Here is an 18,062-nt window from a genome sequence, read left to right as displayed (position 1 = left end):
GGATAGAAAAAGTTTTTTGATCTCCTCGATTTATAAAGGTTACAGGAGTTACCTTTGGCAGGGGGTTGGGAGGCTCTTCGGGGCGAATCTCTTTCACACATTCGCAAAATGAGAACGTACATTGAGCATTCCTTACGAAAGCGCTTGTGTGTCTGAAGATCCACATGGTCACGACGACATTGAAAATCCCATTGATGAAAACGATGAGAATCTGGATGATGAGAGCCTGCATGGTCACTCACACACACATGGTAACCCTTTTCGTCCTTTTTGAATTTGTTTCTTCTTCCTTGTTTTATATATGCCATAGAGAGCTTGTGTTTGGTATTTTGTGGTTATAGATGGAAGCAAGTTGTCTCGTATTAGTATGGATGTTGTCACTTTCTATTACTTGTTTTTTTATAATTTTTATATTTGCTTTTGCACAGATCATGCACACGTAGCACCGGTGGGCCTGTGGGTCCTGGCTGGGATTGTGACTTTCTTGGTGGTGGAGAAGCTTGTAAGGAATCTGAAGAAAAGCCACGGGCATGGGCACACTCATGGAGCAGGAAACGGTTTGTTTAAGCGTTTTATGCACAGGTATTTGCTTTCTCAATGCAACTGGAGCCATCTCATTGATATCAGTTTAAGTTTCGGACATCAGTTGTGCATTCTGAGGCTGTAAGTGGTAACTTCAGTTGCAAACATTTAGGTCCACCCAACCTCAAAAGCAAGAAGAAGAAGTCCAGCGATGGTGAATCCAGTGGGGAGAATGAATCTGCTGCACTCGGGGAAAAGAAGAAGCAAAGCCATTCTGCTAAGGAAGGAGACAAGAAGGTGCCAGCATACGTTTCAGGTTTGTTGATTGTCTGGTGCAGTTATTTCAATGTTATCTTCTTGGTTGATGCACACAACCATGGTGTGTGCCTGTGATGCCCAACAGATATGGCCGTAGCTGGTTACCTAAACCTGGCGGCAGATTTTACACACAACTTCACAGATGGCTTGGCTATCGGTGCCTCTTTCCTAGTGAGCAGCCCTGTCGGTGTACTCACTACTTTATCAATACTGTTGCACGAGATACCCCATGAGATTGGAGACTTCGCTATCCTCGTCCAGTCTGGATGCAGCAAACGCAAGGTGTGGATACAGAAATCCTGCCCATGTCTCAAATCGTGCAGGCCCTTGCCATCTTCCCTCCCCATCTATCTATAATTCCAGTAATCTCTGTGTGTATGTTTGTATGTTTGTATGTTTGTATGTTTGTATGTCTGTATGTCTGTGACCGCTGTTTCTCGACAACCACGGGTCCGATATACTTGAAACTTGCCAGGTATATTGCTGGGGACCCGAGGATGTGCCTTTTCAAGGTTTCATATTAATCGGAGAAGTAGTTACCGAGCTATGTCCAAAAAACGATTCAACCAATCAGAGAGCAGCGAGCTATCACGTGTGCCGAACGTGGCGAACAGACTCTGCCTCGGACGGCACATTTGAGAGCGTATTCATTTATTTCACGTTGGAAAACTATGTTGCCGTTAAACTATGTTTTAAAACTAATTAAAACTAATTTGCGATTCATCGTAACTGCGATTTGCGACCTTCCGGACAGTGAAGACTGCACTTCCGGCAGCCAATCACAGAACGCGTTGTTGCGTAGGCGTGGCCGATGTGAGAGCGAGCCGAGCCGAGCGCGTGCGCCATTACGGTTCGTAATTCGATTTCTTCCGGAGAAAATAATAATTTCTCGATTTCTTATGCGCATTATTTCTCCCAATTCAGTCAGAGCGAAGGGCGGAAGCGAAGAGCGTTGTTTTTTTTGTTTACGGGCGTACGGGTGGGGTAGAGCGTACGGGTAGCGTTTTTTTTTTTTTTTGGCAAGGAACGGGCACCCACGTACGGGCATGCCCTAGTAGTTTTCAATTGAAATGTTTTTTTATGGGTTGGGTGTGGGAGAGGGCAGGTTGGGAATTCAATTGTGGTCTGGTATACTTAAATTGCTGTTCTGCTACCCTTGAGAGTAAAACTGCAGTTGATATTTGGAGTAAAGTAAATAAGTGTCCACCTGTGTGTGTGTGTATATATATATATATCTTATATCTTCTTATATATATATATATATATATATATATAAAAGAAAGTTTTTGTTTGTTTGTTTGTTTTTGTTTGGTTTGGTCATGTGTTGAGGAAGGATGAAAGTGACTGGTTGAGAAGAGTGATGGAAATGAATGTAGAAGGAAGTAGAGGACGGGGAAGACCGAGAAAGACTTGGCTAAAGATGGTCGAAGAAGAAATGCGGGCAAGGGGGTTAACAAGAAGAGATGCAGAAAATAGGGCAAAATGGAGAAGATTGTCATGGGGACCGCAAGGCTAACCCCCACTCTAGCAGGGAAAATGGCCTTAAAATGCCTCTTGTGTTGTTGTTGTTTGTTTGTTTGTTTGTTTGTCTGCACACGCTAATCTCCTGAACGGTAAAAGATAGGAGGAAACCTCGAAAACAAAAATGTCGGGATTGGCCCCGGGAAGGTTATAGGCTCGGTGGCGAGGCCGGACGAGGCTGCTTCAGCCGGGCTGGGCCCATTTCGAAATTAAAAGCTGAGCTGAATTATAGTAGTCAATCTTCTACGGCCACGAGTAAAAGCTGAATTATACTAGTAAATTCATTCAAAAAGAACTAAAAATGTCGGGACAGGCCCTGGGAAGGTTATAGGCAAGGTGGCGAGGCCGGTCGAGGCCGCTTCGGGCCGGGCTGGGCCGATTTCACAATTAAAAGCTGAGCTGAATTATAGTAGTCAATCTTCTACGGCCACGAGTAAAAGCTGAATTATACTAGTAAATTCATTCAAAAAGAACTAAAAATGTCGGGACGGGCCCCGGGAAGGTTATAGGCGAGGTGGCGAGGCCGGTCGAGGCCGCCTCGTGGGCCCATTTCGCAATTAAAAGCTGAGCTGAATTATAGTAGTCAATCTTCTACGGCCGCAAGTAAAAGCTGAATTATAGTAGTAAATTCATTCAAAAAGAACCGGGGCAACGCCGGGTGCTTTCGGCTAGTGTATGTATGTGTGTGTGTGTGTGTGTATATATATGTGTGTGTGTGTGTGTGTGTGTGTGTGTGTATATATATATATATATATATATATATATATATATATATATATATATATATATATATATATATATATATATATATATTGTTGCGGATATGGCATTTGGCCTCCATATCCGCTTGTAAATATTCCCCTATTTCCCCAATACTCCCCAACTATCCCCAATCCCCCATTCCCTAGTCCCATTGCCTGTAAATAACACTCTGTAGAACCGACCTTCCCCTTTTTCCCCCATTAAATGTCGTGCCCAGGTCCACCGCATCTCACGTAGACAACTTTCGGACATCTTGCTAGTTATTCGTAGTCTATGTCAGTTAAGGACTCGTTTCCATTAATTCTGACTCTTCGTTGCACCAGAATGTGATTGTATGGCACCAGTAGTGAGTTTAGGACCTCCCCATACCTCCTCCCATCTTCCCCATGCAACAACAACCACAACAACTACAACAACAACTACAACAACAGAGGGGCGCGGCGCGGGGAGTGTGCGTCCTCACTCCGGCTCGGTTAGCCGCCATTGCCCATGCGCTCCACGGGGTTACCACGAAGGGGCTGGCTGTCAGCTCCTCGTCAGGGGCGGAGCCCGGTAACCCCCCGCAGCCAGTGAGAAGCGGCGGGCCGATTCCATCTGGGGCGGAGCTAACGAGCCGAGGGCGTGTCACTCCCCGCCGGATATGCGCAGCGACTTACCGGATGTGAGATCAGATGCGCCCCCAGCTTGAGAAGACAAGTCGCGACCTCCGAGCGCTGAGCGACCTCCCCGCATCTTTGGGCCAGACCGGGTCGATTTTGCCCCTGAGCCAAGGTGCACCTTGAGCCATCGACTACCCGCTTTCCTTGCCATCAATCCCCGTGTGAGTCAGTTTTGTCCTGTTTATCTGTCGTCTGTCGGGGCTACTATAAGACCGTAATTAAGTGCCTATCTTACTATGCTGTCCCTCTCATTCCTGTAATCTAACCTTCCGCCATATTATAACCTCCTCCGGAGGTCTTGAGAACCGTATCCCTGGTGTCGTGTCATTTTAATCCCAGCCGTTGTGTCCTTTTCCTTCATTGATCTAGCGTAGCGCGACTCGGCCAAGGTTCGAGTATAATCGGGTAACTTGTGCGGACACGGCGGCCATTCCGCTCGGCCCACCATAACATCAAAGTCGTGTCTGTAACAATTGGTGTCAGGAGTGTCGGATTCGGACCTGGGACTAAATTCATTTAGCCCAAATTTTGGAACACCAATTGTACCACTAGGGTAACAATTGGTGTTGGGAGGTAGAATTCGATCCGGAGCGCGTTTCCCGCGCTCGAAATTATAACGGCGAAATTTGATTTTGTTTTACGAAAATAAAAACCCGAATTTTGAAAGTCGCGCTATGGCAGACCAAGTCGACTGGGTTCCGGTAGAGGAGAGTGAGGCAGGGTCGGTCCAGGACCAAATTGAGGGACGTGAGGAGAGCGAAGCAGTGAGGGTAGCAGACGCACAAAATAGCGTCGTTGCGCCCGACGTTGCGGGCGCGCAAAATGGCGCCTCGCAAGAGCGCGCGGTAGCCGAGCCCGCTGTATCAACGGGCTTTAACATGCAGCCGATTGACATGCAGGCCCTCATGGAGCAATTTATGGCGCAAATGCAGGCGTCCCTCAAACTGCAGAGTGAGCAATTGGGGGTAATGGGAAACCAAATGGGGGTAATGAGGGACGAAGCGAGGGGTACCGGTGAGAAGTTAGACAATAATTTTGAGGGGTTAGACAAGAAAATTGGGAAGTTAGACAATAATTTTGAGGGGTTAGACAAGAAAATTGGGAAATTAGACAATAATTTTGAGGGGTTAGACAACGGGATAAAAGAGGTGAGAAATGGGTTAATGGGGGTAGAAAACAGAATGGCTGCCCAGGAGAATCAGATAGAGGGAATGCAAAAGGGGTTAGAGGGGTTAGAAAACAGGATGGAAGGCAAATTGAGGGACATGAGGAACCAAGCGGAAAGGGAAGTCAAACAAATGGGGCAGCAGATAGAGGGGGTCAGAATGGGGGTAGAAACCAAACTGGATGCTCACAGGGAGGAAATGGAGCAGATGAGGGTGGCATCTGGGCAGGAGATGCAAGTGATGGGAGAGGAGATCAGAAGAGGTGTGAGTGAGGAGGTCGGAGGAGTGCGCGAGGAGGTGAGGCACTGTAAGGAGCGCATGGAGAAGGAGGTGAGAAAGGGGACTGTAAAATTGCAAGGGGGTATAGAGGAGTTGACGCTGGGAGTAGAACAACTGACAATGGGACAAAAGGAGTTGGGGGACCAGGTAAAGAAGAACACAGCTGTAATAGAGGGTTTAAAATCGACACAGAAGGAGATGAAAAAGGACGTAGGGGTAATTAAAAAAGAGTGTCAGACGGTACATGAGGACCTGACGAGGAAAATGAACAAAGTGGTAGAGGTGATGGAGGTTAAAGAGCGGGAGGTGCGGGAGCACATATAAAAAAATAAAGTGGAGTTAGAGGAAGAACTTAAAGGGGCGCACGAGGAGATGAAGGAGGTGAAGCAGAAATTAGAAGAAGTGGAAGAAGGGGTGAGCGAAATTAAGAAGCGACGGAGAGAGGATAAGAAAGAGATAAAGGAGGAGGTAAAAGAATTGGTCCAAAGTCTGTGTTTGGATCGTGATGATGTGCTCATTAACCGGATGAGGGATTCGCAGGTGATGGAGGAGAAGCGAAGAGAAAGAGGACCCGGTGTAAGTGGTGACCAATATGGTCGTGCGTATGATGCGCCAGGGGATTTAATAAGCTTGGGGGTCGAGATAGACCCGGATGTTCGTGAGAGGCCACGAGTGAGGTGTATGGCTGGTCCGGAGGGTATGGAACGAGAGGTGCGAGGTGCGAGGTGTGGGTGAGCAAGGTTGTGGTGGTATGGAATGGGTAGCGGGTTGCGGAGGTGTGACCCATGAATCGACACCAACAGGGGTAGTTGTTGGAGGGACCGGGGAGGCACGAGAGCCCCTTGGGGGTAATGTACTGTGGGGGCCCGGCCGGTTCGGCCCCGCGCTGACCCCGCAAGGGGCGACGCACGGGGTCCGGCAGGCGGGCAACGACTCGCATGCGAGGTGGTCCCACAAGGTCCCACTCGCGCTGTATGACGGCAAGAGTGATCTACGCGCGTACCTGGCGCAGTTCGACTGTGTGTGTAAGGGCAACGGTTGGGGTGAGGACGAAGGTGGAGTACACCTGGTGGCCGCATTGCGCGGCGCGGCGGCGGAGGTGCTGACGGCATTACCAGCGGGTGCTCTCACCCTGCCAGCCCTCCGCGACGCCCTAATTAATCGATTCGGCATAGAACAGCAGAGCGAGCTTGTTAAAGCTCAGCTCGCGCTGCGAAAGCGCAAGCCCCAGGAAGCCATCGGGGAACTTGCCCACAACATTCGCCGCGCAGTGGGGATCGCACATGCTAGCATGGCAGCGGATTCCCGGGAAAGCCTGGCGCTGGACCATTTTATCCAGGCCCTCCCGGATATTGAGCTCCGGCAACAGCTCGCCATGTGGCGCCCGCAGACTCTGAGCCAGGCGGCTGACGCTGCGGCCCGTTGGGAAGCAGCGAGGCCCCTGGCCCGGGGGGGCGAGCGTCTCGCAATGGCGGTCCGCCAGGTGGGACCCCCGATGGAGGGCGGACCCCTTAGGGGGCCCGCCCCCGACGTGGGTCCTGACCTGGCGGGCATGGTCCGGAGGCTGGTGGACCAGCGCCTGGCGGGACCTGGACCATGGCAGGCGGCCCCGGAGGTGGCCCGCGGTGGACCACGAGCGGGTAATCCAATTCGGACCTACAGGGGGGGAAATTTGGAATTCCGGAGGCAAGCACCTTACCAGGTGAGGTGCTATACTTGCAACCGTCTGGGTCACCTGGCGCGGCACTGTCGAGCCACGCGCCGGGATGATCCCCGGCGGTTGAGGTCCTCAACTCCGCCCAGGGGGGAGCGGGTTAGCCGACCCCAGACACCCCCCCGCCAGACCCCGGGAAACTAGAAGGTGTCGGGCACGTAGGGCGGTGTTCGGCAGAAGAGGATGGAGGAGAGCCCTCATTGACGCGACAGGTCATTTATTGTGGCCAAATTGGAACCGGTAGCCTGACAATCAGATGCAAAATTGCCGGCGTGGGGGTAGACGCCGTAGTGGACACAGGAGCTAGCGCCACGATCATCAGCCCTGTGGTCCTTGATTCGAGCGCAGGTGGCTGGGATAAGATCCAGCGCCTGCAAAATTATAGTTTGCAGCTTGCTACCGGGGTAACGGCCCCGATCATAGGGCGTGGTTCTGTGACCCTCAAGTTAGGGTCGGTAAGGAGGGAGATAGATGTTTGGGTGGCGGAGGTGTGCGACCCATGTTTAATAGGGTTGGACCTGTTGACTGCCAGCGGTTGTAAAATTGACTTGTGCCGGGGGATCCTGCAGGTGGGAGTGGAAGAGCTGCCGTTAGGGGGAGTGAGCACGGCCGAGAGAGCGGAGCTGGAGGCTTCCGAGGCCGTGACCATCCCCCCAAGGGCCGAGGCGATAGTGCCGGCCCGGTGGGCAGCTCGCCCAACATGGCAGGAGTCCTGCGGCCTGGTCGAACCGGTGGCAGCGCAGTCCATACCGGGTTTAATCGTGGGCCGCACCCTTGTAAAAACGGACGGACCGGTAGTGGCCGTCCGAGTAATAAATATGAGTACAGAACCACGCACTATAGTAAGGGGCACGAGGGTAGCTGGCTGCACCCCAGTTGAGGAAGTCGCGACAGTGAGGGGCGAGAACGTCCAGCCGAGCCGACCCCGGGGGGAGCCTTCAATAACAAGTAGGAATTGGCCCGATCCCATTTGCGAGATGGTAAATCGTAGTAGCGTAGAGTTGGGAGGTACCCAGAGGGAGGCCTTACACAAACTGGTTGGGTCCCATTTGGACCTCTTCTCCCTGTCCACCGAGGATATTGGACGTACGGGCCTGGTGAAACATCAGATCCACACCGGTGAGGCCCGGCCTATTCGTCAGGCCGCCCGACGGCTCCCTTGGAGCAAGAGGGCGGAAGCTGACGAGCAGGTTGAAAAAATGCTCGACGCAGGTGTGATCGAGCCCTCGGGAAGTCCTTGGATGTCACCTGTTGTGCTGGTCAAAAAGAAGGATGGGACCACGCGGTTCTGCGTGGACTATCGCCAGCTAAACAACGTGACACTCAAGGACTCATATCCCCTGCCAAGGATTGATGACACCCTCGATGCCGTTGCGGGCTCAAATTGGTTCACAACTTTGGACCTCAAGAGTGGGTATTGGCAGGTGGAGATGGATAGGGCAGGGAAGGAGAAAACGGCATTTTCCACAGGTAAGGGACTGTATCAGTTTACTGTGATGCCGTTTGGTTTGTGTAACGCCCCCGCCACCTTTGAAAGATTGATGGAGCATGTACTAGGCGGCATGCCATGGCAATCATGCCTGGTGTACCTGGATGACGTCCTGGTACATGCCCAAACGTTCCCCCAGGCAGTAGCTAATTTGGACCAGGTGTTCGGGTGCCTCAGACAGGCAGGGTTGAAGCTGAACCCGAGTAAGTGCACTTTGTTTGCAAGAGAGGTGGCCTATCTAGGTCACGTGATCGGCCGCGAGGGGGTAAAAACGGACCCAGACAAAATTAAAGCGGTAGAGGAGTGGCCCGCACCACGTACCATCAAAGAGGTGCGGGGATTTTTGGGACTCTGCTCCTACTACCGGCGCTTTGTGGCGAAATTTGCGGAGTTGGCCCGTCCCCTCCACCGGCTTACGGAGAAGGGGACGCGATTTAATTGGACACGGGAGTGCCACGAGGCCTTCCAAAAATTGAAGGGGTGTCTAACATCCGCACCCCTTCTAGCGTACCCCACTAGCAACGGGGCATTTACCCTGGACACGGATGCGAGCCAGGAAGGATTGGGCGCAGTTTTGTCTCAGACACAGGAGGGCGTGGAGAGAGTGATTGGTTATTATAGTCGGGCCTTAAGTAGGCCCGAGCGAAATTATTGCGTCACTCGCAAAGAGTTATTGGCCATGCTGGCTGCCATGAACCATTTTCACCCATACCTGTACGGGCGGAAATTTTTGGTTAGAACTGACCATTCCTCCTTGCAATGGCTCCTTCGGTTCAAGGAACCGGAGGGCCAAATTGCAAGGTGGTTGGAAAAGTTGCAGCAGTACGATTTTGATGTGGCCCATAGGGCCGGGAAGGCCCATGGTAATGCGGACGCACTCTCTCGGCGTCCTTGTCTGGGGGAAAACTGCAAATTTTGTGCGAGACACGAGGAGAGGGAACAATTGGGCGATTCGGACCCGACCCTCGTTGTCCGGGCAACCCGGGTGAGAGGGCCAATTTTGCCACTAACCGCAGATGAGGAATTCGGAACTTTGGCATGGAGCACGGCCCAGCAGGAGGATCCTGTCCTGGGGCCAGTGTTCAATTGGGTCAAATTGGGGCATAGACCAAAGGGGGAAGAGGTCACCCCCCTCGGGGCGCAAACTAAGGCATATTGGGCTCAGTGGCAGACCCTGGAATTGAAGGATAACATCTTGTATCGCAAGTGGGTGGAGGTTCCCTCTGATAGAACTTCCTGGCTGGTGGTAGTCCCAAATAAATTTAAGACCGATATATTGCAACAGGTGCATGGTACCCGCCCCGGCGGCCATTTGGGCAGGACAAAGACGACATCGCAGGTACGCCGGAGGTTTTATTGGGTGAATATGGGGCGCGACATACAGGACTGGTGTCGGAGATGCGACGCCTGTACTGCCAAAAAGGGACCAGCACGGAGGATGAGGGCCCCCCTTCAATTACACCAGGTGGGGGCCCCCCTAGAGCGGGTGGCCATGGATATCCTAGGCCCACTACCCCGCACCCGCCTAGGTAATAAGTACATCCTCGTTGTGATGGACTACTTCACCAAGTGGCCGGAGGCCTACGCCCTCCCCAACCAAGAAGCAGGGGTGGTAGCGCAGGCCTTCGTGGAAGGATTTGTGTGCCGGCATGGGATTCCACAGGAGTTGCACACCGACCAGGGACGAAATTTTGAGAGCAAATTGCTAAAAGATGTGTGCAGTCTCCTGTCAATTCGGAAAACAAGAACCACGCCCTTGCGGCCACAATCTGACGGGATGGTGGAACGGTTCAACAGAACATTGATACAACAACTGGCACTGTTCACCGCCACCCGTCAGGATGACTGGGACGAACATCTCCCTTATTTGCTTATGGCCTACCGAACCAGCCAGCACGGGGCCACCGCATGCAGTCCAGCGTTGCTTATGTATGGGCGGGAGTTGCGGGCTCCCGCCGACTTGCTATGCGGTCCCGTGCCAGACACAGTGGTTAACCCGCCGAGGGAGGGGTACGCACGTCACCTAGAGGAAGGCATGGAGCTAGTCCATGCCTTCGCCCGCCGCCAACTCCATCTGGCGGGGGAAAAGATGAAGCGCAGGTACGACGACCGGAGCCAGGGGAGTCAATACGCTCCGGGGATGAAGATTTGGTTCTTTAATCCCCGGAGGCGGAAGGGAAGGTGCCCAAAGCTCACCTCCCCCTGGCAAGGCCCAGGAGTCGTCCTGTCGCAAATCTGTGACGTGGTCATTAAGATCAAAATGGGGCCACGAGCCCTCCCTCGGATCGTCCACGCCGACCGGATAAGGCCTTACACCGGCGAGCAGGCGCCCCCGTGGATTGCCTCGGCTTTAGATGCCGAGGCGGGACCCAGTACCTCTGAATAAGGGGGGCTTATTAGTGCCAGAGGACTGGGGGATTAAGGAGCGATGGGCCCGGTGGGTAAGGGTGGCATCCTTGCCACCCTTCCCATATAGTGGGGCAAATGCGCAATAGCTTATGGGGTGTATGGCAGTGAAAACTAGCCCGGGTGGGTTAGGTTATATTGATAGGGATCTAGCGAAGATGACAGTAGGTGACGTTAAGGTTAGTTAGTGACTGATACCTGTAGTGGGGACGCAGGTAGATTAGTGTGGATGATAATGACATGGGAGCGCAATAGTTTAAAGGGACGACTGGGAAGCGCAAGTTTCAGAGGGGAGTAGTTAGATGAGATGATGCTGTGTGTGTGAGAATTGAACAGGTGTGATTGCACAGGTGTGCAACTGGACAGGTGTGTGGAGCAGTGTGTGAGTAGTGAGTGTTGTGGATCAGCGCGAATGCGCTTGGGGAGAGAAGGGTGCAGGTGGCACCAGGTGTGAGAGCACAGGTGTGCAAGTACAGGTGTGTGGAGAGAGTTGGAGTAAGTGGTACGGAGTGGTGTGCATGGTGCGAAGGTGTGAATGGGGGAAGAGTGGACCCCCATCACGGATACCCGGGGCGGGTAGTGTAAGTGTTAGGTAGAGGGTACAGGTAAATTGTGGTTGGATATTGGCATTTGTGGTGCGGTTGCAGAATGGTATTGTGGATGGGTGCATTAGTGTTGTGGAAATGGCTGGGTGTGTAGCCTGTTAGTGTGTGTAGTTGGTTGGGCACTCCACCACTGTGAGGATGTCGGCCAGGTGAGGCCGCAGGTGGGCTCTGGGAGCCGTTAGTGTCAGTGGGTGCCTGAGGATCCCGGGTGTGGATCGGGTAGCCCAGTGCCAGAGAGGGCACTGAGTGGGGAGAGCGCCAGAGGGCCTTCCCCAGGTAGTTAGGTTAGGGTAAGGAGCAGGTAAGCTCGGAGGCAACTGCAGTGGTGGAGGTGTGCAGGTGGGTAGACCCGCTGGGAGAGGTACACGCCACAGCCCAGAAATTGTGCGAGGGCACCGGGAGATGAATCGGGGGAGTGAGACCCCAAATTGAAAAGCACCACAGGTTGGCCAATGGGAATTGGTTTTTAGAACCCATAGTGTAAGAGGGCCAATGGTTTGGCCGGAGAAAGACCCCGGGTAGTGTAAAGTTGTTAAAGTCATTTAGGAAATAGTTAGGATTGATGAACCTGTCGCACCATACGCAGCCACTTACCTGAGGTGATGATGATGACTCCACACCTGTGTTTTCTTTGTTTGTGTTGCAGGAAGGAGAATTGCTGTGTGGATTTGTGAGACGCATCACGACGTGGATGAGACATTGGGGTGATTCCATCTCTCCCTCCTTAGGAGGGACTGATGATGAATTGGTGATGACAAATTATGATGTTGAGTTGGAGATGGCAAATTGTGATGAGAGTTGGAAATGGCAAATTTGATTGGTTAGGAGGGAGAGAAGACGAATTTGGTTTATGGGAGGAACGGGGAAGACAGTAGGGACGTTTGTTGATTGGTAAAGTAGATGTTTATGGGTAGTGTTGTGTTTTGTGGATGCAGTAAGGGGTAAGGGAGGGGCCATGTAGGTTACCTGGGGGGGGGGGGGCGTACGGTAGGAACGTACCTGTCTCACCTGGTTCCCATGTGCCCCTAGTGTGCATTACCTAATGTTGCGTGCACTTTTGCGCCCTTACCACCTTACTCACTTGTCTGCTTCTTTTGTCTCCCACCTCCGAGGATCTGGCTTTGGGGCAGAGAGAGAGGAGAGAGAGGTGCTGGCTTTGCAGTTGTGGGCCTGTACTTTCGCTGCTTGCTGCCGGGATCGATACACCATATGGACCGCAATGTTTGTGGCCGCCCACCATGGACCGCAGTCTTTTGCGGCCAAGCACCACCCGTGGATGGACCTATGGGTCAACGTGGCACCTATGCCATACAAGGTGAACCAATTATAGTTGGCCCCCTGACGGCCACAATAAAGAAATGGACGCGGTTGGCGCCTTTCTTTATTTTTGAAAGAAGTACGAAGGCCAAGTGCACCACACGAAGGCAAGACCAGCGGCAGACCATCGGCCGGCTGCGACACCACACCGTGATTTATAGACACTTTATTGGTGCACCGGATGGTGCTGACTGTGTGATGGGGTGGTGCTTTTGGTGCTTGGAAGGGGTGCTCTGCACATTATTAAAGGCCGTAAGGCCACAGAGCACTCGTGGGTTGGTGTATCGATGCTGGCATGCGTGCTCTCTCTATGCATAACATCTGCATGTGTTCCTCCAAAAACAGGTCCTGGATCGTAGTGTAAATATCAGCGTAGTCTTGTAAATAATGCTCCCTACCGGCTGTATGTTTAGTTTGCGAATTCTTTCCGGATTCGGTTATCCTGTGGGTGTGTTTCTGTGAGGAGAAGGGTGCAACGTCGCAGGGGGACATATTTACTCATTTGTGAATATCCGTAAAACTGTCGCACTCAGGGTAGAGTTAATAGTAGAGGGAACTACATCTGAGTGCCACACTAAAATAGGTAAAAATGTATCGGGTCGGGACGCCCCGAGGGTAGAGAAGGGTGCAATGTTGCGGATATGGCATTTGGCCTCCATATCCGCTTGTAAATATTCCCCTATTTCCCCAATACTCCCCAACTATCCCCAATCCCCCATTCCCTAGTCCCATTGCCTGTAAATAACACTCTGTAGAACCGACCTTCCCCTTTTTCCCCCATTAAATGTCGTGCCCAGGTCCACCGCATCTCACGTAGACAACTTTCGGACATCTTGCTAGTTATTCGTAGTCTATGTCAGTTAAGGACTCGTTTCCATTAATTCTGACTCTTCGTTGCACCAGAATGTGATTGTATGGCACCAGTAGTGAGTTTAGGACCTCCCCATACCTCCTCCCATCTTCCCCATGCAACAACAACCACAACAACTACAACAACAACAACAACTACAACAACAGAGGGGCGCGGCGCGGGGAGTGTGCGTCCTCACTCCGGCTCGGTTAGCCGCCATTGCCCATGCGCTCCACGGGGTTACCACGAAGGGGCTGGCTGTCAGCTCCTCGTCAGGGGCGGAGCCCGGTAACCCCCCGCAGCCAGTGAGAAGCGGCGGGCCGATTCCATCTGGGGCGGAGCTAATGAGCCGAGGGCGTGTCACTCCCCGCCGGATATGCGCAGCGACTTACCGGATGTGAGATCAGATGCGCCCCCAGCTTGAGAAGACAAGTCGCGACCTCCGAGCGCTGAGCGACCTCCCCGCATCTTTGGGCCAGACCGGGTCGATTTTGCCCCTGAGCCAAGGTGCACCTTGAGCCATCGACTACCCGCTTTCCTTGCCATCAATCCCCGTGTGAGTCAGTTTTGTCCTGTTTATCTGTCGTCTGTCGGGGCTACTATAAGACCGTAATTAAGTGCCTATCTTACTATGCTGTCCCTCTCATTCCTGTAATCTAACCTTCCGCCATATTATAACCTCCTCCGGAGGTCTTGAGAACCGTATCCCTGGTGTCGTGTCATTTTAATCCCAGCCGTTGTGTCCTTTTCCTTCATTGATCTAGCGTAGCGCGACTCGGCCAAGGTTCGAGTATAATCGGGTAACTTGTGCGGACACGGCGGCCGTTCCGCTCGGCCCACCATAACATCAAAGTCGTGTCTGTAACAATATATATATATATATATATATATATATATATATATATATATATATATATATATATATATATATATATATATATATATATATATATATATATATATATATGTGTCATTGATTTTATCTTCACAATTTGAGTTTTAGAAGGTGGAATGGAGTCCCCCAGGACTCGAAGTATCCACCTCCGTTCCGGTGAAGGATTTTGATTCATTGGCTAAGTTGTGAAGTTGTGTTGTTCTCCGCGTTTTGTTCCAAGGGCTCTTTATCAGGATCGTCACTGAGCCTCGTGAAGCCTCAAACTGTAGTTTGTTTGTGGTAACGTTCCTAGGGATGGTTTTTAAGATCTCTAAGGTTCTTCTTTATCATTCCCGTTGCCCCAATTATCACTGTTACACTTTTGGTGCTCTTCAGCTTCCAGGATCTTTTCACTTCATTCTTCAGGTCTTGGTATTTGTCATTTTCTTGATTTCTGCGTTGTTTCGGCCAAAAATCGCTGGGTACTGATATCTCAATTAGCAATGCTGTATTTTCCTTTTTGTTCCTGAGTACTATCCCGGTGTTGCCGGGAACTAACTGTTGACGGGAAAGGCTAACCCCCGCTCTTGCAGGGAAAATGGCCTTAAAATGCCTGTTGTTGTTGTTGTTGTTGTTTCCTGAGTACTATGTCCGGTCGCAGGTTTTTGTTTTCTATGTTTACGTTGGATGGTCATACTTGAACATTATGTCCTTGTTTTCAACGATTGCTTTTGGTTCATGTTTTCATGAATTTTGTGGAACTGGGATATTGAAATTTCTGCAGATGTTCCAGTGGATTACTCCACATACCTTGTTGTGCGTTTGTGTATACAGCTGCTCTGACATGAGTTTTTTACATCCTGATAGGAGGTGACTCGTGCTTTCTGCTGTCTTTCCTCCTCATCCACAATTCAACAACTTTTGCATTCACACACACAGCATCATTTACCTACCCAATTTCCCCTACCTAGCTCGTGCCCCCAGTCGTCCATTATACTAATCACGGTCCCTTTTAACTCTCCCATCTAAACTCTCTCCGTCTCCACTACATGTTCATTGTCACTACTTGTTACTATGTCCCTATCATCTCTCTAGGTCCCTAACATCCTAGCCCTCCCTCATGGCCACTGCTTCCGGTGCCCCCATGGATGCAGCCATCGCTGGCTCCTCCACAGGGGGCCACAAATGTAGGGACAGTATACATATACAAAACTGCGAGTAGCTGGTTATCCGAATTACGAATATCGGGGTTTCCCAGTACTGCTGTCTTCAACTTTTCATTTGGAATATATAGTAGCTAATAGTGTTATTACGTATTGCCTTTCTCTTCCAGGCCATGCTGTTGCAGCTTACCACAGCACTGGGTGCACTGGGAGGAACCATGTGCTCACTACTAGCGGAGGGCATCGGCGAGGCAGCTACGGCTTGGATCCTTCCGTTCACTGCCGGTGGATTCATCTACATTGCCACAGTATCGATCATCCCAGAGCTTCTTGCTGACTCGAGGCCAAAGCAGTCATTCCTTGAGATTCTTGCCATGTTGTTTGGAGTGTTCATGATGGCACTCATAGCCTTATATGAATGATTTGTCAACCTCACATTATGCACCATCTCTTCAAAGACCAACTGCAGAAACGTCTAAGTCGAAGATGAGATTTCTGAGCCTGTATTGCGTGCTCTTCTTCACCTGGAAGACCAATTTGGTGGACCGAGAGTTGATGCTTTGGTAGAATCCAGGGCTGCAAACCCCTCAAATTTGCTTTTTTGCGATCCTGCTCTGCACTTTGCATCCTTGGAACCCGTTGCTCAGGTGAATTTTTTTTTAATGTGATTGATTCAAAGTGCACTGCAGTTCCAGGGAGGTCGTATGGGTTGTCAATCAGGTTTGCAGACATTATGTTTTGAATTAATATAGAGGGTCAGTAGAACACGGGCTGTGCCTGTCTTGACATTGATATTATCTTCTCAAGACGTATGACGAATGAACTTACGATGATGATGATTGCAGCATGTACATCCAAAACGTTCAGCTTCATGGTTTGTACTGGGCACTCCAATAAGATGCATTGAAACAATTTACAAAAAATAGGCCGGGTTTCATACGAGATCGAGAAGTACTCCTAATCAATGGCATTATGTTTTTGGGAATAGTTTAGCTTTTTCATGTAGAAATTTGGAAAATGGATTTACTGCGGTTCGTTCGATGTATGACAATTCTTATATGGATAATAAAGCATTTCATTCCGAAGCATACATTTCACTTGCAAGAATGGCAGCACCTTTCTCCTTTTATTACTTTTACCTTCTTTAAACCTTTCAATCAAAGTTCACACGAAACAATTGTGGAAGTAGAAATTAATACAACACTAAGACGGTCTCCATAGCCTCCAACACTCAGTAATTAGAAGATATTCAAGGAAGTCAGGATATATATTTATATATACAACAACAACAACATGCATTTTAAGGCCATGTTCCCTGCTAGAGCGGGGGTTAGCCTTGCGGTCCCCATGACAATCTTCTCCATTTTGCCCTATTTTCTGCATCTCTCCTTGTTAACCCCCTTGCCCGCATTTCTTCTTCCACCATCTTTAGCCAAGTCTTTCTCGGTCTTCCCCGTCCTCTACTTCCTTCTACATTAACTTCCATCACTCTTCTCAACCAGTCACTTTCATCCTTCCTCAATACATGACCAAACCATCTCAACCTGTTCCTCTTCACAGCATCAATCACAGGCAATATTCCCATCATCTTTCGCAATTCATCATTTGTCTTCCTCTCTCTCAACGATACTCCGCACATCCATCGAACCATTCGCATTTCCACCCTTTCCAGCCTTCGTTGCTGCTCTACGTTCATTACCCATGTCTCGCTCCCATAAATCATAACACTTCTCACACATGCAGCATACACCTTTCCCTTCAGCTTCGATGCTTTCATTTATATATAATATACGCAATTTGGTGTCTGTCTGTCTGATGGTTTTTTGACCGCGATACATTCCATTGTTACTTGTCCAATCTCAACCAAACTTGACAGGATGACTAAGGGTTACACAATGAAGGTTGTAGCGCATTCATTTGCCCCCCCCCTCCCCAAGGGGGGTTTCCCCCCCGAGCGGGTTTTCCCCACCATTGCCGCCAATGGGGTTGCGTGTTGAGGTGTATATCCATGCTAAGTTAGCTTTATCGTGCCGTTTTTCCAAGGCTGCTTCTAATAAAACTAACGATAATAGCATAATAATGTTGCGAATATGGAATTTGGCCTCCATATCCGCTTGTAAATATTCCCCTATTTTCCCCAATACTCCCCAACTATCCCCAATCCCCCATTCCCTAGTCCCATTGTCTGTAAACAACAATCAGTAGAGCCGACCTTCCCCTTATTCCCCCATTAAATGTCGTGCCCAGGTCCACCGCACCACACGTAGACAACTTTCGGACATCTTGCTAGTTATTCTTAGTCTATGTCAGTTAAGGCCTCGTTTCCATTAATTATGACTCTTCGTTGCACCAGAATGTGATTATATGGCATCAGTAGTGAGTTTAGGACCTTTCCCATACCTCCTTCCACCTTTCCC

At 50.5% G+C, this 18,062-nt stretch overlaps 1 protein-coding gene across 1 annotated transcript in view; it reads left to right on the top strand.

Annotated features, from left to right (window-relative positions):
- The window catches only part of SLC39A7 (solute carrier family 39 member 7), a 23,975-nt gene extending 7,240 nt beyond the window's left edge, over nt 1-16,735 (top strand). Inside the window, exons 4-8 of the mRNA XM_068133733.2 lie at nt 159-251; nt 429-557; nt 695-838; nt 926-1,122; nt 15,816-16,735. Of these exons, the coding sequence (XP_067989834.1) occupies nt 159-251; nt 429-557; nt 695-838; nt 926-1,122; nt 15,816-16,067 (815 nt within the window). The 3' untranslated portion in view covers nt 16,068-16,735. The remainder of the gene's footprint in view (nt 1-158; nt 252-428; nt 558-694; nt 839-925; nt 1,123-15,815) is intronic.
- The last annotated feature ends 1,327 nt before the right edge of the window (nt 16,736-18,062 follow it).

The sequence above is a fragment of the Myxine glutinosa genome, chromosome 13 (genome assembly GCF_964187855.1).
Source record: "Myxine glutinosa chromosome 13, kmMyxGlut1.1, whole genome shotgun sequence".
Taxonomy (NCBI): domain Eukaryota; kingdom Metazoa; phylum Chordata; class Myxini; order Myxiniformes; family Myxinidae; genus Myxine; species Myxine glutinosa.
The sequence above is the reverse complement of the archived record's forward strand: the minus strand, read 5'-3'. Positions and strand labels throughout refer to the sequence as shown.